Source organism: Penicillium paradoxum, assembly GCF_028828445.1.
Source record: "Penicillium paradoxum strain IBT 22861 chromosome Unknown utg000007l_segment0_segment0, whole genome shotgun sequence".
Taxonomy (NCBI): Eukaryota; Fungi; Ascomycota; class Eurotiomycetes; order Eurotiales; family Aspergillaceae; genus Penicillium; species Penicillium paradoxum.
In genome coordinates, this window is record NW_026643185.1 from 3,355,046 (window position 1) to 3,382,130 (window position 27,085).

The window sequence follows — 27,085 nt, forward strand, 5'->3', positions numbered from 1 at the left end:
ATCATGGGTCTCTTCAAGAAATCCGATGGCGACGACGATTCTAACCGCCGAGCACTCTTTGGTTCCCGAAAGAAGGACAAGAGCCCCTCCACCCCCTCGAATCCTTACGCCCAGCCGATTCCGATAGACCCATACACAAAGGCCAAGATTGGTGCCGGTGTCGCCCCTTTACCTTCCGACCACCCAGCTGCCAACGGAGGCCCCGCATCGCAGAGCCCCCACGCCATCCCCTCCGACAACAAGTACGCCCCGAACAAATACGGAAACCAAGGCGGCTACGGAAGTGACCGATTCGGCGGATCCGGCGCAGGCGCCGGCTCACCAGCCTCGGGCTCAAACTCGCGATACGGAAATGGTGGCTACGGAGGTCTAGGCGGCGGCGATCCCAATGACCCCGCAGCATCAGACTCTGCTCGCAACGAGCTGTTTGGCGGTGCCAGTAACCGGAATAACTCAGGAGGCCCAGCACCCCCACCATACTCCGAGGGTTCAAACGGCCAGAACAGCCAGAATGGCCAGGATGGTCAGGGACAGACTAACTACGGTGGTGGCAGCAACGAGTACAGCATGGCGACCTTCCAGGACCGACAGCTGACCGCGGAGGAAGAGGAAGAGGAGGAGGTGCAGGCGACCAAGAACGAGATGCGCTTCGTCAAGCAGGGCGATGTGGCGTCGACACGAAACGCACTCCGAGCTGCTGCCCAGGCTGAAGAGACGGGCCGCGCCACCTTGGCCCGACTCGGCGCACAGGGCGAGTCAATCCACGACACTGAGAAGAGCCTCGACATGACCGCCGTTGAAGGCCGTATTGCAGAGGACAAGGCGAAGGAACTCAGGACCCTCAATAAGAGCATGTTCGCCGTGCACGTGGCGAACCCGTTCACGGCCTCACGGCGCCGTCGCGAGCGTGATGAGAAGGTCCTCAATACCCACCGGGACGACCGTGATGTTCGCGAAGGCACACGGTCCGAGGCACACTTGACCAACCAGCGTATGGAGCGGGTGTTCCGTGATATCGATCGTGATGCGGCGAAGCAAGGCAAGGGCAAGAAGGCGAGTGTCACTGAGCGTGCCAAGTACCAGTTTGAGGCGGATAGCGAGGACGAGGCGATGGAGGACGAGATCGAGCAGAACTTGGATCTGCTTAGTGGTGCTACTGGCCGTTTACACGGTCTCGCCAAGGCTACTGGCAAGGAGCTCGACGAGCAGAACAGGCATCTGGAGCGTATCATGGGCAAGGTTAGTGTTTTGCGATTCATTCACTGTGGCATGCGTATGGAGATGAAACTAACTGGCTGCAGAGCGACTACGTCGACGATCAAATCGCCATGAACCGGGCCAAGCTGGACCGGATTCACTAGGTGCTTTGCTCATCTTCAAGGCAAATGGAGCTGCGATATGCCTGGTGCTGTCGAGCTCAGTAATTTTTCAGTTCGCTGTGTCCATTGGACATAGATCGCAAATTGGCGTTGGGGCTGGTTCTGCATTGTCTGCTGTGGTCATATCAGAACCGGCGACTAGAATATGGGGTCAATAGGTATCAACTATCATAATTGCATTGCGATTGATTTTGAATTCATCATGCTTTGTTCTTGTACATCTCCAATTGACGTAGACTCTGGTCCAGGTGTTGCGCCCTGTGGCGCTCATGCCATACGGACGTTTTAGGCCGATATGCAGCATTTCCCAACATCTCGGAGAAGAATGACAGAGAGTTGCAGCTCCGAGCAGCCAAATTAGAATCGCAATGCCTATTTCGTACAGCTCTGGACCAATTCAAGCAATCCCCAACCGGAGATCGACACTCCGTCTGCGGAGAGCGGGGAGATACCCGGAGAGTGAACCCCCGAAGAACCCTAAGTGCAACGGAGTATAAAAACAACCACACGTCCCAGCAAACGAATCCAGATCCCCACAAACCAATTCCCTCTTCAGATCTACTTCACCAAACACACACAATGTCCCTCCCCCAAAAAACCGACATCCTAGTCGTCGGCAGCGGCAACGCCGGCCTCAGCGCCGCCCTCTCCGCCGCGCAAACCAACCCATCCCTCCGCATCACAGTCATCGAAAAGAGTCCCGCCTCATGGGCCGGCGGCAACAGCTACTTCACAGCCGGCGCCTTCCGCACAGCCCACGGCGGCCTCAAAGACCTCCTCCCAATCGTCAACAACACCACCCCAGAACAAGCCTCCCGCATCGACATGCCCAGCTACACAGAACAAGACTTCACCAACGATCTCCAGCGCATGACCGGTAACCGCACCTCCCCCGCCCTCTCCGCCACTCTTGTCCGCGACTCCCGCGACGCAGTAGGCTGGCTCGCCGCCAACGGCGTCCGCTTCCAGCTCTCCTTCAACCGCCAAGCCTACGAAGTCGACGGCCGCATCAAGTTCTGGGGCGGCCTCGCCCTGAAAACCCAAGACGGCGGAAAGGGCCTAGTCGCCGACGAGCTGCGCGCTGTGCGCAATGCCGGCGTCGCCGTCTACTTCGACACCGCCGCCGCAGGCCTCGTCACAGACCCTGCCGGCGCCGTCGTCGGCGTCGAGGTCGTCTCCGCCACGGGCCAGAAGCAGATCATCACTGCTGGCGCGGTCATTCTCGCGGCCGGTGGCTTCGAGGCGAATCCCCAGCTTCGCGCGCAGTGGCTTGGGCCTGGTTGGGATAGTGCGCGTGTGCGCGGTACCCCGTATAACACTGGCGAGATGCTGCGCATTGCGCAGCGTGATGTCGCGGCCAAGACGGCTGGTAACTGGAGTGGATGCCACAGTGTTGCGTGGGATGCGGATGCGCCTGCGGATTCCGGAAACCGGGAGGTTTCGAATGAGTTTACCAAGAGTGGTTACCCGCTTGGAATTATGTTGAATCGGGATGGAGAGCGGTTTGTTGATGAGGGCTTTGATATGCGCAACTACACCTATGCGATGATTGGGCGACGGGTGCTGCAGCAGCCGGGACAGGTTGCGTTCCAGGTTTGGGATGCACGCACTGTTGGCTGGTTGCGACAGGAGGAGTACCGTCCTGAAGTCGTTAACCGCATTGAGGCGGATACTTTGGAGGAGCTTGCAGAGAAGTGTGCCGCTGCTGGATTGTCTGATCCTAAGCGCTTTGTGGAGACTATCAAGGAGTATAATGCTTCTGTTGAGGGAGAGGAGGCGCAGAAGAAGTGGGACCCTGCTGTTAAGGATGGTCTTTCGACCAAGGGACTCGCCGTTGCCAAGTCCAACTGGGCTTTACCTATCAGCAAGGGTCCTTTCCTGTCTGTCAAGGTCACGGCTGGTATCACTTTCACTTTCGGTGGATTGGCTGTGAACCCTGAGACTGCGGCGGTTATCTCTGAGTCGACCAGCAATGAGGTCCCTGGACTGTACTGTGTGGGTGAGATGCTGGGAGGCATCTTCTACGATAACTATCCCGGTGGCAGTGGTTTGACTTCCGGAGCTGTCTTCGGACGTCGTGCTGGTCGCGCGGCGGCAGAGCGAGTTGCCAAGAGTGGCAGTCTCGCGCGTTTGTAATTTTTTGATATCCAATGTTTAAATAGAGCGGATCCTTTAACTAGAAAAGAGCTTTAGAAGATTTCAAATGTTCAAAAATGTCTTGTATTGATTAGACAGTATATTTAGTAGCGACTGTGTGAGACTCGAAAACCAGGCCTCCCAGGGCCGAAAGAAGAGAAAATAGGAGATGTCCTATTGCGGGTATCATCACCAACACCAATCCCAAACTGCACGTTAAGAACTTCCCCTTGAAAATGCAGACTCGATGGTGAGAGTCAAATGGAGTGCAGGAATCAAAAATATAGATGTGATAGGTCTGAACCATGCAAAATGCAGGCTAGAAGATTAAGAAGCGAACTCGCAGGGTATTGCCTGCAAACAAAATCAAGAAACATCGAATCATCACAAGCCCATGGTATCGAGAAAAAGCAGAAAGGTGACGCCCAGGTCTAGCGAAAGAATAAGAAACGAAGAAAAAGCACATCCATCCAGGAACCTCTATGGTCATAACGTGAGTCAAACAAAGAAAATGAACATAGGAAACAAAGGAAAACGGAGAAAAAGGAAAAGAAATAGGGGCTCTCTCTTGCCCGCAGCCCTCGAACCGAATCCATTATACCCAATCACGAGCCTTTTTGGAAGGAATATGTATAAGAGATTTCTCTCTCCCATCGGTAAATGTTTCGGGAGTCAACATAGAGAAAAAAAAGAGTCAAGGGGTGATCCAAGCTGTTGTACAAGGAGACGAAAAGCCAGAGTCATTGGTATCAAACATGCCAACACAGTTGGGTCATGCATTAGCTCGTGGCATGAGGGAAGGTTTGTGTCGGGTAGGAATTCGAATGAGTTGCCGAAAGGGAAGGAGAGCATGCTCAAGGGTATCGCGTCGAGTATAGGAATGCGGTCGTATGGAATGGAAAATCCCCAAATTACTCGTCGTCATCACCAGAGCCGAGGTCCTTCTCGCCCTTGTGGACCTTCTTGTGCCGGCGCAGGTTTGAAACGACGGAGAAGTGCCGCCCGCAGCCTTCAACATCACACGCGAATGCTGGGGAAATGTTAGATCATGCATTGAGAACTAGCTTTCCTGGAAAAAAAGGGAACTTACGCTTCTCGCCAGTGTGGCTGTACATATGCGTCTGCAGAGAAGACGGACGGGTGAAGCGCTTATCGCAGACCTTACACTTGTGCTTCTTCTGGGTGTTGGAGGGCATCTTGGAGCTAAATTGGCTCATCATCGATTGCGGGCCAGGGGGAGCACTACCGGCCAAAAGGCTGGTCGGTCGGGGAAGAGTGCGCGATTCGTATGACTCAGACGTGGTGGAGCTGTAGTCCGTCACGGAGGAGTCGACTGAGCCCACCGAGGCGCTGTAGTATGGGTAATTGCTGCCAGAGGAAATGGACGAGGTGGAAGAGTGGGTCGAAGGGAAACCATAGGAATCAGCTGAGCCTCGCGCGCCGCGAGGGCCAGGAGCGTAGATGTTGCGAGGAGTCAAGTCCTGGCTGAGGGCGACCATTCCGCGGCTAGCGTCGAGCGCATCTCCGAAAGTAGGGGCAGCTGAAGAACCAACGCGAGCGTCTCTGGAGGAATTTGTCAGCCATTTTTTTTTTTTCGATTTTGGTGCAAATAAGCACATGCGGCCTCGGTCAACTTACGTGTGCGAAACGCGACGGGTGTCTTGCGGGGAGGGGTGAATGGGAGCGTAGCTGACGGGCGCATAGGCCGAAGGCGCGAAACTGCTCATCGGGGGAGCAGTCGTGTAGGAGGGTGTCTGGTCAAAGGTGGTGCGCGGCACCTCGTGTTGCATGCCCATTACCTCGGGGCCATAGTTGGCAGTCGCGTAGTTCCCCCCAGCCACCATTGACGGAGCGGACACGGGGATACTAGGGTATGGCATGGACATGCCGGAGCGGTTCACTTCCTCCGATTTGACCTGACCGAGAGGCATGCTGGCGCCATTTCCCATGGAGGTCGCATAGACGGGAGGTGTCGAGTGCGACGAAGTGTGTGCCCACGGGTCTGTGAATTGTGGTGGAGTGTGGTGGTAGACATTGTCGAAATTCATGCCGCCATAGGGGCGGTTCTGATTTTCCATAACCATCGTCATGGTAGATTCGCGACTTTGCAGAGATTGTATAGAAGGATTGAGAGTCCAAAGGGATGGAAGATCGTCTGTGATCCGTGTAGACAACACGATATACCCGATGATCAATTATTTTTTTTATGAAGAAAAGAGAAAATGAGAAACAGTCTGGGGAAGGGGATCGGCGAAGCTTATGAAGGGACAATATAAGGTGTGAGGCATGATCCCATACCTCCCAAGTGCCACTGACGACGTCCCGTCGGGGGTTGCAGATCGCAGCAAAATAGAATACCGGTATTTGGATTTTCTTTTTGATTTTCTTTTTGATTTTTATTTGATTTCTTCGATTTTGGATTATTTTCTTTTTTACATTCGAGCCACAAGTGGCCCTCGACTCCGTAACGGGGACCAGTTCCTCGGATCTCAATTCACTACGCCTTTGACCCGAAAAGGGATACTAATGCAATTTACCGTTTTCGCGATCAGGGTCTAAAATATATTAATTGCTTTAAGCATCGACTAGGCTGAGGAATGGAAGATCTAAAGAATCAATAAGGCTTTCAACGCACAGGAATGTGGAAGCGTTCGACTCCGGCATCGGAAGGGCAAATGGAGGTCAACTGCAAACCTCCAGTCTTCCGTACAGGGGAAATAATAAGGGGAAAGCCAGAAAAGAAAAAAACGAAAAAGGAGGGAAAAAGAATCAGGCCCAAAAAGCAGTCGGTGACCTCAGAATCAAAGGGGTGTCGACTAGGGGAATGTTCAATTGTCGACTAGTTGTGATGGCTGGCGATGAGTGGTCCATCTGTGCCGTGTCTGAGAGGGGACCAACAGGGTAATTTCTGAATTAAATGGATTTTCTCAACAAAAACAGGGAAAATTCAGGGAAAAAAACACAAAACACAAAACTGAAAAGAGAAAAGAGAAAAAAAAAAAAAAAAAAAAAAAAAACAGAAAAAGGGACCGCCAAGAAATCAACTAAGATTCGCCCTGGGCTGTTTCAATGGAGCGGGGCCGATCCCAGTGTCAAAGGGTATACCCGTTCCGTGGGGGTTAATATGAGTGATATAGTGATAGTTCGACTAAATATATATGGATTGTACGGAGTAAAGCGACTCCGGATGGAGTACTCCGTACTCCAGTCCCCCAAGGTCAACTCGAGATGACATGGCTTCAAAATTCGAACACATTGGGGGACCTCTCATTATTGGCAAGGTGCATGGAAGTAAGCAAATAGGAAACATGATGCCTATTCTCAGACACAAAATAAATAATAAATAAAGATGGCTTAAGCCCTGGGCTTTGGACACGGCACAAAGATGGTTTAGCGCGCCAACCCGACCTTACATACAAGAAGAAGGGAGGTTTATCGAATCACTAGCCGGCATTATTGACTGCATTCTAACTCCATTTGATCAGAGAATTCGGCAAAAATGTGATGACGTTGGATATCTCAACCCTCCCGATTCAAATCTAATGGTATGAAGTCCGAAGTACCATCTCATCTAGAGGATGTACAGTGCATACAGTACAGTCCCAGTCCGAGCTCCACACGGCAGGAAATCACCACACGTTCCCTACTTCGGACATCCTCCGACGAGAGCAAACCCTCGATACGAGCAAGTCGCGACCAGCGGAACCCCGAAAAAAAAAAAAAGCCACCTGCAGGAGGAAAGACATAGGTTTGAATTCCGAGGCTGCGATTAGCCGGACCATGCGAGCTGTATCACATAGCGAAAAGAAACCACCCTTAAATCTACCCCCGAAACTGTACAAAGTGACAACCTCGTATTGAGCCCGTGATAATTAACGGCAGATACCTTTGCCACGGGCTGCAAGCCATGTTGTTTTCCCCTCCCGGACACTGGGCCAGCTGGACATCTACGTCAGAGGAACAAATGGCCCGGTAAATTGGCGCGGCTCCTCTAATAGCGCGGTAGGCCCGAGGGCGTGAATCAGACATATCATAAAACGTCAATTCTCCATTCGTCCTTTTTGGGATGGCTTTGGAGATATTTCCCGCCTCGTGCAGTGGAACCAGAACATTTCGAATCAAATTTGCCAATAGTCTAAATAAATGTCCGGGTGTTTATATGGTCCCCGGGGGTCGGGGATTGATGTCACTTCCCCCTGCGAAGCCGCGTTGTGATTGACAGGGTTGATCACAAGGTACTCCGTACAAGATCATCAACCCGAGGAAAAGGCTGAAGAACCGTGAAATTCCAATCACTCTACTCTGGATGGAGTATCCTTATGTAATTCTCCACGATTAGCGCCCCGGGGATGAATTTAATATAGGCGTTAGTCCGAAGTATATTGTATCCAGCCACTTGGGGGCGGATCAACCGCCGCTCTCCCGGGCAAGAGAGGGGACTGGAAACATCCATGGACGCTCTCGATCCCAATTACTGCTTCGACTTTGTAAGCTTGCACAGTTGGGACCATGGATGATCCGGAATCACGACATCTTCGCAATTTCATGGACTTCTCCGCATTCCCAATGGCCACGACGTGAATGTGCGCGGATTTTCCAGAAACACTCAAATTGCCCAACTGGCCCTGGAGGTAATCAATTGATGGACCGTGGGCGAATATCGGGAGCTCCGGTGTTCATTCGCTAATCACCATTCGCTCCGGATGTACGGAGTATGTTGTAAAGAGGTTACCCATGGATGGTCTACTCCGTACCTCAAGAGCATCCGTCTCGGGTTACCGGGTTCCAATTGGAGATTAAGTTTCTCTCGCATCAACCTTTGTCCTCCAAAGACTTTGTCCAATCTATTTCATTATATTGCAAGTTAAACAGCTTGGACCACGGAAACAAACCTTGGAACGTTTATTGTATTACCTAAAGTTACCACTATTTTGCACAAACCGATCTATCAATCTCCCAAGGGACGCCACGGAGCGTGCCCGTGCAAAAGATATATGCAGCACTCCGTAGCATCCCTACTATCAACACCCTAAGACCAACGATTTTCAGTAGTACGGGAGACTCCAAGTCTAGAGTTCCGACCGGGTGTCTAGACGGTCGGGTGGACACCGAGCCCTTGGGCAGTCGGGTACCCATATTCCCAAGCCCACACTGCACAGGGGAAGGGGGGTTCCGCTCCCATATCCAAGTCCAAGTTCGAGCTCACTGCCCCATTTTAAGAAGCCCGTATGGAGCCCGCGAAATTAAGAGGCGCGAACTCGACGTGAACCAGCAATCAAACCCCAAGGGAAAGGGGGAAAAATAGAAACAAGCAATGCAAAGAATGGGTTCCAGTCTGAGCGCAACCCCCCTTTTTTCTTAGCCATGCCGTGTGGCCCACCTGGCATCTCACCGGCAGAACTCGGTTTCAACGAACGCCAACTGTGTTGGCAAAATGTGGCGCTTGGAGACGCTGATTTTTGAGTGCATGGATGAGGGGCAGGAATGTGTGCCAAGGGATTATGGACTGGTGGTTCCCCCTCCGGAGTTGTGCGTACAGCTGTGCTTCGTACTCCGTATACATACATATTGGCATGGCGTTCAGTAGCCCCATGTTCTTTTGGGGAAGGTATGCCTTGGCTACAGTATTGCCACAATATTGAGTCGGAGCGTGCCGGATAGACAGAGATTCGCCAAATGTATGTATCGTAGGATTTTCAGATCCACCACCGCGAAGGCCCTAGACACGGGAGGGGAGTGGAGTGTACCTTCAAGGTGGATGTTGCCAGAGACCTCAAAAAGTCTTTCTCACCGCTTTTCCTAGGAACAGCGTAGTCCGAGAGCTGATATTAATGACGCGTCCTTTAAGATGGTTTTTAGATTATTATATTATCGATTATCGATTATCGATTATCGGTTCTCCTTTCGAATTATCAGTTTCCCGAGAAACCCGCTGGAAAAAAAAAAAAAACAAAACAAAACACAGAAAAGGGCGGTCAAAGTTCTCAATGGACTGCAGAAACCACCGGAGAAATATCAAGGAACCTGGAAGTCAAACCCCAGACTTAGATCTTCATCTACCACTGATCGTCTCCGACTATCACTTGGAAGCAGATGTGTCTCTTTTTTGCTCCCCAAACACGCCGAAATCAGATCCTTATCTGGCACGTTGACGATCCGCCTCAATGCCGAGTGTCAATCAGGTACGCTGGCCCAAAGGCCTGTCATCTGCACGGGGCTCCGATCTTGGCGGTTCCCACACGGCAGATCGTCATGATCCCCAAATCAAGGTTGACATTGTGTGCACATCACCGTTCTTTGATATCCGAATAAGATTTTATTCCGACGAAAAGGCGTTAGTATGGTCCAGACTGGGAGCTAGCCAATGCATGGGATATTATTCCTCGCTCACTGCATGAAGGCAGGATACTCCGAACTGGGTCTATACATAGAACGGCTGAAACGTTCGAACCATTCTTTGCGATGCCCTTTCACACCCACACCCAGTGGACCGGTGGACTCTCAAGCGAAGACCGTGCAAAAGGAGTCCGGGTAAAATGGATAATAGGAGTACCCGATCGAGCAGTCTCTGTGGAAACAAAAAAAAAGAAACACAAACATGAGCCATGGCGTCGATGATTGGCCCAAGTTTCTTTTCCCCGATACCGGATCCCCTTGGGTTTATCTCCATAGTTTGGGACTAGTACGGATAAAGTCGGCTTAATTCGGACTAGCTGGGATTGGTTCCATTGGGTCCACATTCTTACATGTTTCTGTAGGGCGACGACAACCAATCACCAACGGGTAGTTGCAAGCCAGGGTCCACCTGGAAGCGGCAGATAGTCGATAGCCGATCTTGGCAGGCGTTGATCGACCAATTGCACCTCCAGACCCACCAGGAGCTGACGCGTGCTCATCTTTTTCGAGGTCAACGTGGTATCTCTACACTTCTAGGGAAGGTTAACCTTGAATTGTGTCACCTTTCCTCGGACCCTTTTTTTTTTTTTTTTGGCCGCATAGCTGATCTTCCTGATTTTACTGTGAGTTACCAACCCCATCGGTGACACTATACTCGGGACCCCGTTAGGTACAGATACATTCAAAGTCTGCAGACATGAACTCTGGGGCCTCCAAAGTCAAATGACGTCCCCGCAAAGCCCGTTGGCTTGGTCCCCCTAGGATGTGATCCCTGCGTGCGATCCTGGCGACCTCCACATTTCCCGCTAGGAACACTGCCACTCCCAGGGTCGACGCTAAGAACCTGAAACGCCTTGTGGATCGAAATACAGGTAATTTTCCATCTTTTGGTTTCTTTTCTTTTTTCCTTTTTTTTTTTTTGTGCCCTTGTTAGAGTTCCCATGGATCCATGGTCAACCCCAATGTTCTTGATAGTCTAAACCGCAAAACGGAGTCCTCCGTAGTAATCTACCCTCGGCCACTAGTCTTGACCGGTACCTATTCTGCGATTCTGCACCCATTACGTAGCGCACCTCGTGGCGAACAAGGAATCGGGAAACTACCGGGGAACTTCGGACATGGGCCTTGGATACAGAGGTGTGATGGGCGTTATGGACTAAAGACGCCTCGCTTGCCTGAAGAATACATTTTCCTTACCTGGCAATTAAATTGAACGGTTTGATCGGATCCCCCGCCACCATCAGGCAAAAAAAAGAAAGTTCAGTCCCATCTCCGCGGGACGTTGAAGTTCCGAAAACAAGAACTGACTATTGGGCACTAGAGAAAACTACGGTGTGCGCTGTAACAGGCAAGCCCACCCAACTGCTATTCACTCAACTCGGAACATGGTATAGCATCATGGTCACCATATTAAACATCCCAAGCTTCCCCTGGCAACCGTTGTAAAAGACGCACTTGCAGAAAGTGGGGAGATGACTCTCTTGGCCTATGTCACTGGACATCGCGAACAGTGCAGGAGAAGAAGAAAAAAAAGGCAAAAAGCACAAGGGCCTTGAAAGAGGGGCCGTGGTCTTAGCCTACGCCCTAGTGCGCGCGATAATCCGCTGTTGACATCGGGAGAAAAAGAGGAAAAAGGCAACGCGCCAAAGGCGCCCGCTCCACAAAGTGTGTGCCACGCCCCTCGCCGTGTGCCTCAACCGTCAGCATGGGGCATCCTGCAGGGTCTCCGATCCCTTGCAATGCGTAAAATGCCAAACACATCTAGTTCCTCCAGCTGTCTTAGCTATATGTACGGAGTACGGAGTACGGGGGGTGTACGGAGTAAATGGTGCTTAGTTGGAACAGAACCTAGGTATGTTGTAAATCCTACTCCGTAGAGACAGAAGTATAGAGCTGGCCTCCAATCATCCAGTGCGCAAGTCTTCTCCAATCCCCTAATTCCCTAATCCTTGTTCGATGTTACGCAAGTCAATCGCCGCATAGGTGCTGATTGGACCACAGCTCTCTTCATGCTTCCACCTGTAGAGCTCCTTCACATGAATCCCAAAGCAATTGCCCGAGGTCAATATCTCGCATGCTTGACAGCTATCTTGCACCTTGGACGAACCCCACGGCGCTTGGCGATGTATTGTAGATGCGCAACATGCGAGCTGCTCGGCTATCCTCCGTACTCCATACATCCTCGACATCATACTGCATCCTACATATGATATATTAAATGAGACGCAAGTGCCTTGATGCTCGACGCTGCGGGGTCACATCATTTCCTGCATGTGCCCACGATCCGAGCATGTATGTTAGATTGTGAATGGAGTACGCTGTACTCTGTACGGAGGACGTCGTATGAAGCTCAGGCTGGTTCCATGGTCCTTGCAGCCACGGTGACTCTACTGGGTTACGTGCCGTGTCCGGCATTGCGCTAAGAGACGAACTGGTAAGTCGGGACTCGAATGAGAAGTCTCAGGAGAACAGAGATCAGAGATAAGAAATTCGAAATCGAAAAATCGAAAAATCCAGGAAATGTAGACGTCTGAAAGCGGATATTAGACCCTGACAATCCCAAAAGGGAATTTCCCAAACAGGAACCAAGCTGGAACCATGGGAATCCAAAATCCAAAAAAAAGGGGCGTTGCACAACCGCCCCCTTTATCAGGGTCTGTGTGTCGAGGACATTACAGGTGTTGCGCGTACTCACGACGTTGGAAAAGAAAAAGGGAACCCGTCTCCATCTCCATTCTTTCGGTTCATAGTTTCCGGGACGGTGAGTCGGGAGGTTGTAGGCCCTGGATTCAGGGGGAGGCTGTGTAGCTTAAAGCTTTGTACATACTCCAGTTCCATCGGGTTCACGATATGGGCATTGAACGATTTGGAGAGGATACCTTGTACGGACTATGGAGTCTGGAATGCATTCGAGAACCCCAGCCATGTACGAGTATCTACGAGCATGCTGATAGTTTAGAGTACACAGCAACAGATCGGGTATATGCGCATACAAGATAGAATCCCTTATGCCAGTCACAGACCCTGGAAATCTATGTACTCCGTATTGATCAGTCAAAAGAATCTGGAATTGCCATTCCCCACAACCACATCTGCCAGAGCTGACGCGGCCACATCCTGCGCCAAGCCCCTCCCACAGCAAGCTTAGGCATTTGGCGCTCTTGGCAGGGAGTATGGAGAACCATGAGCCCCTCCTTTTTGATTTCCTCTTCGTTGGGACCCTGCGATGACGACTTCGAGGGTCATTTCTATTTTTGCGTGGCGAAATTAGGATGGGAGCGAAAAGGGGTTCATGGGATTCCCCCCTGTAGAGCTGAGCTGTGAGAGATTCTCTACTTCCCTTTTTTTGGGTCTTTCACTTGGGAGCAATATGACTGCGTGGTACACCGGTAGATAGGGATATCTACTCCGAACGCAGGATATTGCATGGATGGACAAACGTGGGATGCGCCCTACCCCAGACTCAGGGTTCTGAGATCCCCGTGATTGACGTGATGGCCGGCCTGAGGAGCGATCCCTGCCTGATTTTCCCCTGTCACTATGCTTGGCCTTGTCGATTATGCTACGATCGACTCTACAGGGTCTGGTTGGATTGGAAAGATGGAGGGATACTGTATAAATGGGTTGCGGCTCGAAATTTTGACCCCGACAGCTTTATATATGTCTGCCAGTAAACAACCCCACATGTCTCTAGGTGGAATGTCGTTCAATAATCGAGGCGGTGGGAACATATATCGACTTCGGTGCATACTCGTACATCGACGTAAGCAGCCACAAAGTATATCGATGCGGTTGTGGACAGATCCGTTTTTACGGGGTACGGAGCACTCCGCACTCCGTACAGGTATTTGCAAAAGACATGGTCATTTGAATTGGAATTGATATTGAGATTGGTATTTTCTGAAGTCTCGCAAATGGGATACAGTTACACATGATACGCCAAACATCCCCCCAGTATGAAGAATTGCAAATATAGACCTGAAGGCAAAAAAAAAGGACAAACACCGGCTAGCAGAGAAGATATCCCAGAGAATCTGTATCTAATAATGCATCAAGAGAAAACGGGCCATCAACCACCTCGTCCTTAGACGATGATGGATAGCTCCGGTCGGTCAACGTCACCCTCCATGTCGGGGTAGTAAGGAATCATTGAATCGGCTGACTGGACGTACGCATCGTTGTAGAGTCGCCAGTAAGGATTGCGCACCTTTCGAGCGGGGTGGAACAAGCCAGCCCAGATGTAGTTCATAACGATACCAGAGCCGACCGCCGTCCGGACGGCTTCGATGGCTTCGATGATTCGATCAATGACGTGGGGACTGGTCTCGAAGATGTTGGGGAAAAGCAAGTTGAGAAGATGGACCATGGCGTCCTCGCAGCCAAGACCAACGACACCGAGTGCAACGTGCTTGACCGCACTGGCGGCGGTCTGTCGGTGGACTTGATCACGGTCGATGAGAGCATCCTCTAGCAGTGGTGTGACCGCGTAGACATAATCCTTGCCCATCTCGCCGATGTATTCGAATAGGAAGGACAAGGCCTTGATCACACCGTTTTGAACATTGAGATCGGGCACGCGGTACTCGTTCATCAGCGCCGGGAGCACAGTGAAGGGAGCACAAGTTTCGGCCACAATACCGATGGCGACAGCCGTACAAACACGAGACTGACGTTCCTGTACTCGCAAGTTACCGAGAAGGGCGGCGAGGACATCCTGAGGACCAATCGCCTTGGCAATGAAGCCGAATGTGTTGTTAGCTGCGCGGCGGATTCCCTTCTTGTGAGCCTTGAGCATGTCCATCAACTCGAAGCAGATACGCATCCATTCACGAGCATTAACGGACTCAGGACCACGGTCGGCAATACGACCGACGAGATCAATGGTGTTCTCCTGCACCTTTTCGTGACGGTTACGCAGGATGGGTGTGAGTCGGGGCAAAAGATCACGAATGGGTGGTTGCATCTGGTTGATACCCACCACGGTGACGATGGCGCGCAAAGCGCCCAAGATGGAGCCTAGAACCTCAGGATATTCTTCACCCAAGTATTCATAAAGCACGATACCAAGCTTGCCCATGAGAGGGTCTTCGTCACACTGCTTCATCACCATAGCAATACGGGAGATAAGATCGGCTGCTTGTTGCCGGACATTGGAGTCCTTGTTGTTCAACCGCCAGAGAATTGTACTGACAATCTGAGGAAGATATGACTTGCAGCGTGTGCCAAGTGCATTAACCACCGTGCCGAATCCATTAAGAATGACAAGGTCTTCAATGCTTTGTTCCTGGAAGGCAAAGAGGACACCGTCAATGAGACGTTCTTCCAGCCTCTCGGAAACGTCCGCGGCTCCGAGGGATGCAATGACTTTTTCGATAGTTTCCACTGTCATCTTGCGATATGGCTCGCTTTCATCTTTCAGGTTGTTGACAATGCGCTCCAGGATCTCGCTGACACCGACCTTCTGGCCCAAGTCTACGGTGGTATCCACTACCTGGCGGTAGTTCCGTTTGTCAAGGGCCATACGTCGCATCCAAAAGCCCTTGAAGAACTCTGCCAAGACGTTCTCCTTCAGGTAGCCAGCAGTCACACCTTGTGTGCTTGCACATTGTGAAACCACCTTCAAGACAACCTTTTTCATTTCCTCATCTGGAGAGGCAAACTCCCGAATGAGGATCTCCATGATTTGAGTAGTGTAGTAATTGGCATATTCTTCGTCCATGAGAGGGATGATGTAACCAACAGCCTTGAGGAAGGCAGTGAGACCCTTGCCACGCTGCTTGCGAGCACCGGTCCAGAGAGGGTTCAGAATCGCATCAAAGCTTTCGATACCGTATGGGTTGGCAGCTTCGGCCAAAGCAGCCACAGCGAGAGCGGTGACAGTCCGAACCTTCGCTTGTTCATCACTGATGTTATCTGAGATGCAGTCTACCAGTCCCTTGAGGTGAGGAAGAATAGCACAGCCCATGAGAATAGGGATGTGTTGGACAATCTTGACACCGGTGTGTCGGGCCTGCCAGGACTTCTTACTGCGGCAGACAGCACGGAGGAAAGGAAGGAGAGCGGGAATACCCAGGGCAGAGGCAACAACAGCGAAAGCTCGTGCAGTCGTGTTTCGTACATACTCGTCGACATGGTCAATATCAGGACGCATAGTACTGATCATTGTAGCAAGACCGGCAGCCTTGGCAAGGTTTGAGATGATCTCCCGGCCTTCAGCACGAGCATAATGGTCTTGATCGATGAGCAATGGCTCGATGACGACCAAGATCTTGTGAACGTACGGGCGAACCAAGTCGTCAAGTTTGTAGAGAATTCTGTCAATGACCTTAACCAACAGATGGCGCTCCTGATCTTCCAGAGATCTTTCCATCAGCAAAGGGAGAATCTGGTTGAACAGAGCCGCCGGACCAAAGTCGCGCGCATTGTCTGTGATTTGTCGGAGAGCAGTCTTTCGCATCGGCGGAGTTCCATTCTTAACCTTGAGCAGCAACCTCATAATCTTTCGCTCCTTCATTTCTTCCACAGTCATGGTGGCTTCATCGCCACCTTCCATGAGCTTACCAAAGTAGGCCATGTCCTCTGGCTTGAAGAATTGAAGATCACCAACACCAGGGATATCAGTTGGAAGGTCCTTACCCACAGACTGAACACTTTCTGGCTCTTGCATCATGAATCCTCCGGCAGCGCCAGGAATGGGAGCTGGTGTGGCTGTGAGCTTGCGGGCATGAGTTCGGACGGGTTCGTACCCGGGAGGAGGGTCAAGGACCTTATAGCCATCGGCCTCGCCAGGAAGCATGATGTCGAGGTCTTCATCGGACCAGCCAACAATTTGAACAGGCAGATCAGTGCCGAAACCGGTCATAGCAGTAGGGGCAGCTGCTTGTGATGGATGCATAGGGGTGGCGAGACCTTGGTTGCCGACGGGAGTAGCAGCCGTGAGTGATGGTGCTAGATCCCATCTCGATGGCTGAGCAGGCGCATCATCACCCCAGCGTGATTTTTTGCCTGTTTCTTCGCCCGTGTCCCATCGCTTGCGCTTCTTCTCGGTAACCACTGCAACTGTTGAGCTCGGTTCGGCGGTTTCTTTCTCCTGTTCCACCTTCTTCAAGGTAGCCTGGTGTTCAGTCACGTCTTCACCCTGCTCGCGCTTCTCAGCGATCAATTTTTGAACACGCTCCTCTTCTCTGTCAAGCTCACGGAGTGCCATGACCTCACGGTAGGTTTGAGTTTCTCCCTCAACATTCGCTCCGGCATTGGCGGCAAAGGGATCGGCGCGCGTCGGAGTCAGTCCACCACGGTCGAATCGACGTTTTTGATAGTCTGTCTCGCGGTCTGCAATTCGCGCAGCCTTCTCGCGGCCAAGGAGAATGTCCTCTTCCTCAACACCGTTTCCTTGCGCCATCTCATCGATCTGGCCTCTGGTAGCAGTGTATTGGCCCACCAAGCTATGTCCTCCATTCGCATCCTCCATTTCTTCATCCTCGTTGTCGACCGCGATTGAAGTATCGTAGCCTGAAAACTTCTCTGCTCCATTGCGTTCGTACAAAAAGGTGTCAAACGATTCGGTCAGGGAGGCTTTCGTCGAGTTATCGGTTCGTTGACTGGATTGGTCAAATGTGCGGGAGCCTTTTTTGCTCGCAGCAGCAGCATTGCGCTCAGCTTGGAGCCGGCGAACGGCCTCGATATCGGCTACAGTGAGGATCAGTATGGGGCCACGCGGGAGGGAGCTTGCGAAAACCTACCGTCAGACATGGTGATGAAAGTCAGAAGTCGCAAGGATATGAGTGAGCTTGTGTTACTGCAGAAGGAATCACCGCAGCTACATCCGGATTGGAAACCGCTGTAACGGTCACAATAATAGTGGTTGAGGATGCTGTGTTAGTAGCCGCCTCGCGATGAAAAGGTCGTGATGATGTGGCACGTGATTGATACGGGTTAGCTGCGACTATGAGATCACGTGAAATTACATAGTCACGTGGAATGTCCACATATTGCCAGTAAGCGGTGAAGAAACATGACAAAGTGATGGCAGTAAGCATAAGGCGGTCGACAGATAGATATTGGTGCGTTGAGATGGACGCAACGTAAACATACTGTATACCGAAGGATTAGGAAGTGAAGGTGCATACCAGGCTACACCAGCCAAAGAAGAGGAGCAACAGATATCTCTGATGGAAGACTTCCCAAGCACCTTTCAGCCTAGAGAATAATGGAACCGTTCAATTTGACATTTGCTTCTTTCGGCCGCACCCAGATAAATCATGATAAACTATTCGAAACATATCCAGTTCACCCTGATGTAAATCCGGAAGAACTACCATCGGAGATATCTTACACTTGCACCCTACATGACTCAATAGATGATGTCCTAGCGGCCCCGCTATCATACTCGCAGCTAGACCTCTGCACCAGCCCACAAAGCCCAAGGCCCATCGATGGGCTATGGGCCTAGGGTAGAAGCCCAATGGGCCTCAAACAATAAAAACATGCTAGTCTTGGCAAATATATAAGTAATGTGGATTTTTCTAGCATTTTAGGTATTCAGATTACCCTCTAAGCCCTAGATTGAACGAGTTCTGCCGCGGTAAGCTTATAGACTCGAACATGCGTAAAAAAACAGGCATTAATCAGTAGCTTTATGAGCGCCAAGACTGTGTTTATACATACAAATGGGCTTTATTGGGGGCCTTATGGGCCCCCAATAATGGGCTGTGGGCTTGGTTGGGCTTCGAAGGTAGGGCCCAACCAAGCCCACTGCGGAGCTATACTCGCAGCAAAGGAGTACGAAAGGCTTCTGAGTGGGTTGATGGGGTTTGGTCCATACAATCAAGTCGATGAAATACATCTTGTTATTGAGGCTGACTTGGACGTGTGGAGACAGGGACCATATGATTACTTCAAGATTTCTCACCTGAGAGGTCAGTATCAAAGATATTGGCTGCAAGGAAACAGCAAAAAAAGAAGCTATCTACAACACTAACTAACATGAAATGATGCCAGGACATTTGAATGGGGATGACTGGCCCACCAACGAAGGGTCTCTTCAAGAGCTGAAACCATGGTTTGTACGTTATAACTTGAGTGAGCCAGTTGATGGTACTCTCACCCCGCTCGTTGAATGACCTCAAGTATGACGGCCCATTGCCCTGTTGCCTTTTGACGGGGTTGATTGTCGCCAAAATAAATGTCGCGTTAAGGAGCTCAGAGGTTGAGAATTAGGGACTATTCTCAACATAGTCGAGGGGGTGGACTCTAGGAGCGATAAGGGCGTATTTTGCAAATTATACTACACAAAGTCAGTAACATATAGACAAAAGACAATGGTTGTCTATAATCTTCGAATAAATGTCTTATCCTACCAGAGAAGGTCATCACCCCAGAAATAGCATTTAATAGAACCTAACGTAGGTCTCCAAGACGCCCAAGAGAAGAGCTATGCATCATCCCTTTGAATATATAAAATTTCCTGAAATTCGTGAATTGTGTTATGAGTATCATTTCAAATACATAAATTAAAAAGCTCATGCGCTCGCAGCCGTATTAATCGCTCGCAAAAAGTCAAAACATCCACCGTATAGTTTCAAGTACAAATCAAGCACGCTTCTGTTACCCGTAGAACCAATATTCTGCGGCATATGCAACTTCGATCGTGGAGTTTTGACCAGCGCACGTAGAGGGTGGGTCACCCTGAGATGTAAAGACTCGATAAATCTCCTATATAGAATAATGGGGTCAGATATGACTGCTTCAAATCTTTTTTGCTGGGGTGGTACTGAGCTCACCTGAATGCCCTTCCCACTCTTGTGCCCCAACTTAAGCCACGCGACATCGTGCGAGGATGCCACCGTCGAATTCGGCGCTGGAGTAGAGGCTATCTTATTAGCGGCTACCCAGGACTTGGAGCCACTGAGCGCCATGTCAAATATCGGATCGCCTTCAGCGTTGAAGTAATGCTCTCCGATGATGATGTTGGTACTTCTCGTGCCCTGGGCCACAAGGGCTGCCATGAAAGCAAGAGATCCAAGAGGAGTATTGCTGATGATTGCGGGGATCTCGTGGAGGAGAGCTTCAGATGATGATGCAATGCAAGAGGCGTCGAAGAGGGTTGCAGCTGCACCTGTGGCTTCGGGCTTGATGGTGGAGTTGGAATTCGAGGAAGAATTTGATGGGCAGGTATAGTTCTGAGTTCCCCGTCCCAGTGTAACGTATTTGAGAGTCAGGTTTTTGGACGGCTCTGGCAGCGGAGAGTTCGTCGCATTCAATGGGAGAGATACATTTGCGAGAGAGCAGTTTCCGAGGTTGATATGATCAAGTTCGTGGTAAATGTGTGAGAATGAAGCAGCAAGAGCCAGGGGACGAGGAAGACCTAAGTTTCCCTCCACCGTTGCTGCTGTGAGAAGCAATGGAAGTGCTAAGAAGAACTTCATGGCGTCTAAATGATGTTGGTTCTATATAGCACAGACAGTTTTGATGACTTGCTCAAGCAAACCAAGGTTTGGGGCCGTGGAGAGGAACTGGGTTAGGAAATCAATTAGTCTCAGAAACAGGGAGAGATATGCTATTAAACAAAAACTAGGACAGAGTCACTTTGATATGTAACAAAGGGCATGCTCTGAGTTTGAGGTACGCCGCACAGATAACCAGGCTCACGGCATAAACCAAATTGAACTAAACGCAATTTATTCTATTTCAATGAACCTTTAAAGGAGCCAATGAGATCGTCCACTATAAGCCCGCATTATCATCCGCATCTGAGTAGCTCGGAAGGTAATAGAGTCTGCTGACTGGGGATATCCTAGGGGCTAAACTTGGCTTCTTTGTTGTCAACCGCCACCTTTTCGAATCTGGCTAAGGAGATGAAAAGGTGAACTGTCAATTCCCGCAGGTCAAGTTGAATGAAAGGATTATCATCAAAAATTAATGTAACCACCGGGCGTTGTATGTTACACTCGCACTTGTCTTGTTCGCCGACAGCAAATTGTCACTTTGATGTTGAACAATCATGGACAGAATTAGCACTTGAATACTCTGTACGGAATACCTCGGTGGGTTGGTTGTCCTTCATCAATTTAAGTTCTATCAGAAAGTCTGCCTTGAGATGCATACTGATCCAGTTCATATATCCGAAACTAGGAATGCTGCAGGCGCTTATTTGAGGCGCCCTAGTCTAGATCTGTCATTGGCTGCCGGGGCGTTTCTTCTTCTCTTAGTTACACTGGATACTGTTTTTCCTAAATTGACGCCTTAGTCTCAAAACACTAATGTTCATATATATAGACCCAATATCCCTGACACAGCCGTCGTGGAACACAAATAGACTATAAGCGCCCTGTCAGCGCCACGGATTTGAGGACCAATGAACCAGCGACCTATGCCACCTAGGCATCCATCAAAGGGCATGTAATACCGAGGTAGCGAATGATAAAGTCAAGGGAAATATTGCGTGTAGATGGAGTCATTATAGAGTCGATGGTTTGTAACCAACAACTGGTAGTTTGTGTTTCGTTCGTCTCAACATCTTAACCCTAAGCCCTATACACTTTCCTACCCGTTCCTCATCCTTTGAGTAATAATACCTTGGTCTATAACATCACAATCTGTCGTCTATTGTCCACTCTACTCACCAGATATTGTTGAAGAGGAGTGGTTCTCTTATTGGTCGTATCCCTAGTTAAAATGAAGCCTCAAACGCCGGCAAGAAAACCCCACCCATTGCATGTTTGAAATCAATGATGGACCAGCGCCATGATCAATGCAAACGAAAAGTATCAAGAAGCACAGCGTCCCCAGCCACCATGTAATTACCACAAGTTTCCATGCCCGGTACTGCATCCATGCAGAAACGCCGAGGTATTCGGCCCCAATGAAACCAGAGCTCTTGGAAAGAAAAAGATCCTAGGCGTGCTTTGGAAAAAGCCCAGGGTTTATACGTTATCATCCTCATAGACAAAATTGATGTCGCGAATGCGACGGCGGTTGGTAGCAATAAACTCTTTGTCACCGGCGGGTCGCTCGTCACGGCTGTTGGCGGTCAGCATACTCTGAAGACTCATGCAGACACTCTCGACTGTCTGGACTGGGGACCAGCCGGCTGAGCCCAGGAGATCAAGGCAGATAATTCCGTTGCTGTAGATGTGGGGGTGCATCGGAATCTTGCGGGGAGTGTCGGTCGACACGGGACATTCGATGAATTGAACCTCCGGGGGTTCTAAAGAAGCCATGTTAAAATTATACGGACTTGACAACCGAAAAGACCCAAGGCATAGAATTGTTGAGGTGGCGAGGGAAACAGTGGCTGCTGGGAACGGAGGACTTACCGATGGGGTATTTGTTGCTGAAAGTGAACTTCAGGCGATAAGTCTGGTCCAAATAGAGCGGATTCTGGTCAAGAATCTTGATGTCCATCTGCCATTCCTCCAAATTGTCACACTTGACAATTGAGATTCCCGGCGGGAGATGATCTTGCATCTGAAAATAGCATAGCGTCAGAGGAACAATCCTATGGAGTGTGTCATATGCAAGAGCGACATGGCATGTGCATGAGCAGAATATGCAATCGGCAGGGCGAAGTTGGTACGCATGAGAAGAAACGGAGGAAGTAGTACCTTGATGAGCTCCTACAAACCATGAACGTATTGTTAGTGAAAAGGCCTAGAATGGTGTTGGGACATAGAAAAGGCTTACCTTGCTCAGGCGCTTTGTAGCAAACATGGTTGTAATGGATCTTGCTTGTGAGAGAAGAGAAGGAAATAATGCAGAGAGCTCCGGTGGAGAAGGAGGGGCGGTGTCTTGTGGAGTAGAACGGATGTATGACGTGTGGACGGAAAGTGAGTCTCGATAAACAGTGAAGAGCGAGAACAATAAAACGACCAAAGAATAGAAAATAACAGATAGCCGTGGATCATCTACTCTGAAAGAGATCAAGGAACAGCCCCAAGTCAACATGAGAAGTGGGGAGGCCATCTGAGATCCATACACGTGATAGCGACACCTGACTCTATAGATGTCATAGGGCGAATGACTGCTTGTGGGGTTAGGATGATGTAGGATGTTAGTTTACTTTACTCTGACTCTTCACTATAGGGCATTGAATGCCGAGGGATGAGCAGAGTTTCGATCTCATCTAGGGTACACTAGCTATGTGACTTGGGTTTCAAAGCACATCTTCGGATACTTCCAGCCATAAATTTATCGCTAGCTCCACAAGGAGATATTTTCAATGTTTATATTATGGATTGGCCCTGGTTCCACGGCCATATACCTAGATATTTTACAATGCCTCTAGGATACTGATTTGCTCGATCTCTGTGTTTAGTGTTAAGCGTGGGGCGCCTATTACGAGCTTGTGATGTTTCAACGCATTAAGACTTTTGGCATGGTTCTGGCTATACTATAGGAACTATCGGTATATGAAATCAATAAGTCCGTAATCGAAACATGGAAGCATAATGATCGCTCAAAATTTGTATGTTCACTCGGGGTTGGACTATGAGAGAGGGGAATCACAGAAGTATATCCAAGAAACCGCGCGATGGGAGAATGACAAGTACAGGGTAGGATATCCATGGGATTGACACATCGACACGAGATAAGATAGAAAAAAGACAGAGAGAAAGATAATGATCAATTTACGCAGAAGCAGCCTTCTCGCGGGCCTCGCGTTCAATCTTCTCTCGCTCTTCGTTATCCTTCTGCTCGCGCACCTTGGCCAGAACAACTTCACGGAAAATGGCACCGCGCGCAGCGCTAGCCAGGCTCTTCTTCTTTGCGTGGCCAGGGGTGGGGGCAGGGGCAGAGGTAGGGGCGGAGCTGGCATCCGCAGGTGACTCTGATGCTGCCGCCGCACCCGGCTCTGCGGAGCCCATGTCCATGGGACTGGGGATATCTTCCCCATCGTCGTCCTCGTGCATCTTGAGGGACTCGATGCGGTTGGCAAGCTTGACGATCTCGATTCCACGGCGGAGACGGGCGCGCGCAATGTAGGTACGGATCTCGGGTAGCAAATCGCGATCGCTCGCGGTTTCTCCAGTCAGCCACTGGTGCTTGAGAGCTTCATCGGAGGAAGGTCGCTTGCTGGGGTCGGCATTGAGGAGAGAGAGAATGAAATCCTTGGCGTCCTGAGACACATCGCGCCAATATCGCTCATGGAAGATAATACGTCCTGTCCGGCATTCTTCAATGAGGTCGGTCAGGTTCTCGGATCGGAAGGGAGAGTATCCACATAGAAGGGTATAGGTAATGACACCGAGAGACCACATATCAACGGCCTTGCCGTGGCCCTGCTTGAGCATGACCTCAGGGGCAGCATAGCCGAATGAGCCGGCCATACTGGTCAGCACTTCAGAGGGGCTGTGCAACATTTTCGCAATACCGAAATCTGCCAAGACCAATTGAGAGTCGGCAGAGCGAGTGAGATAAAGCAAGTTCTCGGGTTTCAAGTCTTCGGCGGGGTTAGCGACGTGTACAGATCTGATATAACAACACAAAGAAACCTACCTCGGTGAACGATGTTGCGCTTGTGCAGATAGTTCACAGCATCGAGCACTTGGCGGATGGTCTGCGAGGCATCCTTCTCAGTGAACTTGCCGTATTCGCAAATCCGGTCGAACAACTCGCCACCTGTGGCCAACTGTGTGACGATGTAGAATTTGTCCTAGATCCATGGTTAGGACGTGCGATGACCTTGCCCGACAGAGACGCCCTTACCTTGGATTCGAACCAGTCGACAAACGAGACGATGTGGGGATGTTGGAGTGATTGGAGCATCTCAAGCTCATCATGAACCATGCTCTCGTTGCCACGGACATTTTTCTTGAGAATGATTTTGACTGCGACCTTCTGTCCGTCGGCGGTATCTGCCTCGCGAACAATCCCGTATGTGCCCGCACCGAGCGTGCGCCCGAATCTGTAGAGAGCCCTATAACCAGCGAAAAAAAAAAAACAATTTAGCGAATGAGCAAGATATATCGAACGGGGGGAGTTGTACTTCTTCTCGTAGCTCTCTGGCTGTCCAGACAGCTTATTGAGCATGTTTGCGACTAAAAGACTGACCGTTAGTAACGGGCGGATTCTCTCAGATGAAACGCTCGAAGCAAGAGAACCAAAGGGCCCCTGGAGGAGCCGACCGAGCGGGGAGGGCATAGGCATTGTGAAGCAGACCATAACACAAAATGACAACCAGTAGTCCCCCCAACCCCCATATATTCCACAGGGGGCCTGCAGGGGGCGTGTAGATCGACATGGCAATCCCAACGCAGCGGAAAGCCAGGGTGTAGCCAAGGCTGCCTTGAAGCCGAGTAATATTCGGCCAAAATCAAGGAACGAATCATAGCAAGACTGAACAGAGAACGAAAGTTCCGCGAAGGTGAAATGTCGACTCACAACTCATGATGTGGGGATAGGGCTGCAGGCCCAAGGTGGCAGGCGCGGTGTGCGAGGGGCTTAGATGGGCACGGAACCCTTTAGGTAGCAACGACGGACTGGACGTCGAGAAAAGAAGGTTTTAAGATTTGGAGGGTTTGTGAGTGAATTCAAGAGATCGCAAATGGAGTTGTCCAATCTAGCAAGAGGAAATAGAGTCAGCAATCTTGAAACGCGAAATCTGAGGGGCGACCAGGCCATGCGCGGGGGTGGCTGCATGGAGATCCAAACAGAACCCTACATACGGAGTTCTGCACAACTGCAAATCAAGGATTTTCCAGAGATCGTGATTCGATTGTCAGCCCGATGAGAAAAAAAGGGAGGGTTTTTTAAAAAAAAACACCAGGGCCTGAGGAGGGGAGAATCAGGAGTTCTAGACGCGATAAGCCTCGCCGTAGGGTTTAGCGCCAGCACAGCCACAACGGGAATGTGACTGCCTGAGGAAGGAGCGCTATATATGGCCCATTTTGCTATATGCCTAGGGGGCCCGATTGCTATATTTATTATTGCCCTATTGCCTGCGATTAATACAACGCCAACCCCACTGGGCTGGACAGCGTCTTGCAACAGTAAGCTACATCTTGCTGCCTGGACCGGCCAAAGCCTGAAGAGCCCAATCTCGCAATCTCGCAATCTCACAGGCTTGTGAGGCTCACTGGCCGATGGTGGAGGTCAACATTCAAGGCGCACAATATAATTCGTTGAATTCTGTCACTAAACAGGAAGTTCACATAAGATCTATATTAAAAGTCCAAAAAGTGACGAGGGACTCCAATCCTTTCACGGTTAGTAGATTTGCGGACCTACGCTCATTATTAGGCTCGGTATACGGAGTACATCATGAGACGGATTTCCGAGTAAGTCACCTCTACTACGTGTCTAACATTCTCCCAACCAGAGAATAGATCTTAAATCGATCCTTGAAAATGGAACAGAGCTAAATAGCCAATCCAAATGTCATTTCCAGCTCTCTGTAGACTGTAGCCCAACATTGCTCCATTCCAACACTATAACGTCGTTCCTCTGGACTGTCCATGAAAACAGCGACAAGAAAAGACGAACTGCGTACCACCTAGGCAGGTATATGTATGATGTATGAATGGAATTAATATACAAGCCATCATTGATTGGCAACAAACACCCCGACCCCACTAGGGTGCCTGTGGCACGGCGTCGTCACCAGACGTCATAGGCTTAGCCAGAGGTATATGAACCACAACAGCCATCGAATTTTCTATCCCCAACCCTGCGGCATTTGAAAGTTCCTCATAATCTCGTGCAGCTGAACACTCAACCATGCTATCCTTCCTTTTCTTTCTCACCCTGCAGGTGATCCTACTGGCCGCTTGGGTCTCTGGCTACCTAGACCCATATCAGAAACAGCTACAAGAGCTCCTGTTAGACTATATGGGTGAAACCAAATTATCCTACGGATTGAAGAGTATGCTGGACCATCACAAGGGAGAAAAGTGAGAGAAGAAGAACAAAACTAATCGAAATTTACCTGTAGAAAGCCTGACCGGCAAGAAACTCACCGAGGACCAGAATCTAAGCAAGATTCAAGATCAACTCGGCGGCCAACTGGGTGGCGTGTTTGGCAAAGGGGGTCTAGGAGAGGGGATTGGTTCTGTGCTGAGCAAAGGTCTCTAAAGGACGGGCGATTTATCAGGAAGAAGCAAGCAGAACAAAGATAGCAAGATTGAATTTGTACTGTTGAGACTAAAACTAAGATTAAGATTAAAGAACAGAGTCAA

The 27,085-nt window shown here is 50.2% G+C and overlaps 8 protein-coding genes across 8 annotated transcripts; 3 read left to right on the top strand and 5 right to left on the bottom strand.

Moving 5' to 3' along the window:
* Positions 1-3: 3 nt before the first annotated feature.
* N7457_008774 (putative plasma membrane SNARE protein (Sec9)) lies at positions 4-1,361 on the top strand (the record flags this gene model as incomplete). The annotated part of the gene is made up of 2 exons (XM_057179817.1): positions 4-1,239; positions 1,302-1,361. 2 exons carry the CDS (start codon positions 4-6, stop codon positions 1,359-1,361), a joined length of 1,296 nt encoding a protein of 431 aa, XP_057028203.1.
* Positions 1,362-1,958: 597 nt separating this feature from the next.
* On the top strand, positions 1,959-3,515 carry N7457_008775 (uncharacterized protein; the record flags this gene model as incomplete). The annotated part of the gene is made up of 1 exon (XM_057179818.1): positions 1,959-3,515. The coding sequence occupies one exon, from the start codon at positions 1,959-1,961 to the stop codon at positions 3,513-3,515; it is 1,557 nt and encodes a 518-aa protein (XP_057028204.1).
* A 911-nt stretch (positions 3,516-4,426) lies between these two features.
* Positions 4,427-5,605, bottom strand: N7457_008776 (C2H2-type zinc finger protein; the record flags this gene model as incomplete). Its single annotated transcript, XM_057179819.1, has 3 exons — positions 4,427-4,545; positions 4,606-5,078; positions 5,154-5,605. The coding sequence occupies 3 exons, from the start codon at positions 5,603-5,605 to the stop codon at positions 4,427-4,429; spliced, it is 1,044 nt and encodes a 347-aa protein (XP_057028205.1).
* An 8,390-nt stretch (positions 5,606-13,995) lies between these two features.
* Positions 13,996-18,038, bottom strand: N7457_008777 (U2 snRNP complex subunit HSH155; the record flags this gene model as incomplete). The annotated part of the gene is made up of 2 exons (XM_057179820.1): positions 13,996-17,649; positions 18,006-18,038. 2 exons carry the CDS (start codon positions 18,036-18,038, stop codon positions 13,996-13,998), a joined length of 3,687 nt encoding a protein of 1,228 aa, XP_057028206.1.
* A 1,479-nt stretch (positions 18,039-19,517) lies between these two features.
* On the bottom strand, positions 19,518-20,338 carry N7457_008778 (DUF3455 domain-containing protein; the record flags this gene model as incomplete). Its single annotated transcript, XM_057179821.1, has 2 exons — positions 19,518-19,625; positions 19,694-20,338. 2 exons carry the CDS (start codon positions 20,336-20,338, stop codon positions 19,518-19,520), a joined length of 753 nt encoding a protein of 250 aa, XP_057028207.1.
* Positions 20,339-21,835: 1,497 nt separating this feature from the next.
* On the bottom strand, positions 21,836-22,622 carry N7457_008779 (ubiquitin-conjugating enzyme E2; the record flags this gene model as incomplete). Its single annotated transcript, XM_057179822.1, has 4 exons — positions 21,836-22,119; positions 22,229-22,379; positions 22,517-22,528; positions 22,596-22,622. 4 exons carry the CDS (start codon positions 22,620-22,622, stop codon positions 21,836-21,838), a joined length of 474 nt encoding a protein of 157 aa, XP_057028208.1.
* A 917-nt stretch (positions 22,623-23,539) lies between these two features.
* Positions 23,540-25,058, bottom strand: N7457_008780 (serine/threonine-protein kinase; the record flags this gene model as incomplete). The annotated part of the gene is made up of 4 exons (XM_057179823.1): positions 23,540-24,351; positions 24,408-24,564; positions 24,618-24,828; positions 24,898-25,058. The coding sequence occupies 4 exons, from the start codon at positions 25,056-25,058 to the stop codon at positions 23,540-23,542; spliced, it is 1,341 nt and encodes a 446-aa protein (XP_057028209.1).
* A 1,569-nt stretch (positions 25,059-26,627) lies between these two features.
* On the top strand, positions 26,628-26,981 carry N7457_008781 (uncharacterized protein; the record flags this gene model as incomplete). Its single annotated transcript, XM_057179824.1, has 2 exons — positions 26,628-26,772; positions 26,842-26,981. The coding sequence occupies 2 exons, from the start codon at positions 26,628-26,630 to the stop codon at positions 26,979-26,981; spliced, it is 285 nt and encodes a 94-aa protein (XP_057028210.1).
* Between the last annotated feature and the right edge of the window lie 104 nt (positions 26,982-27,085).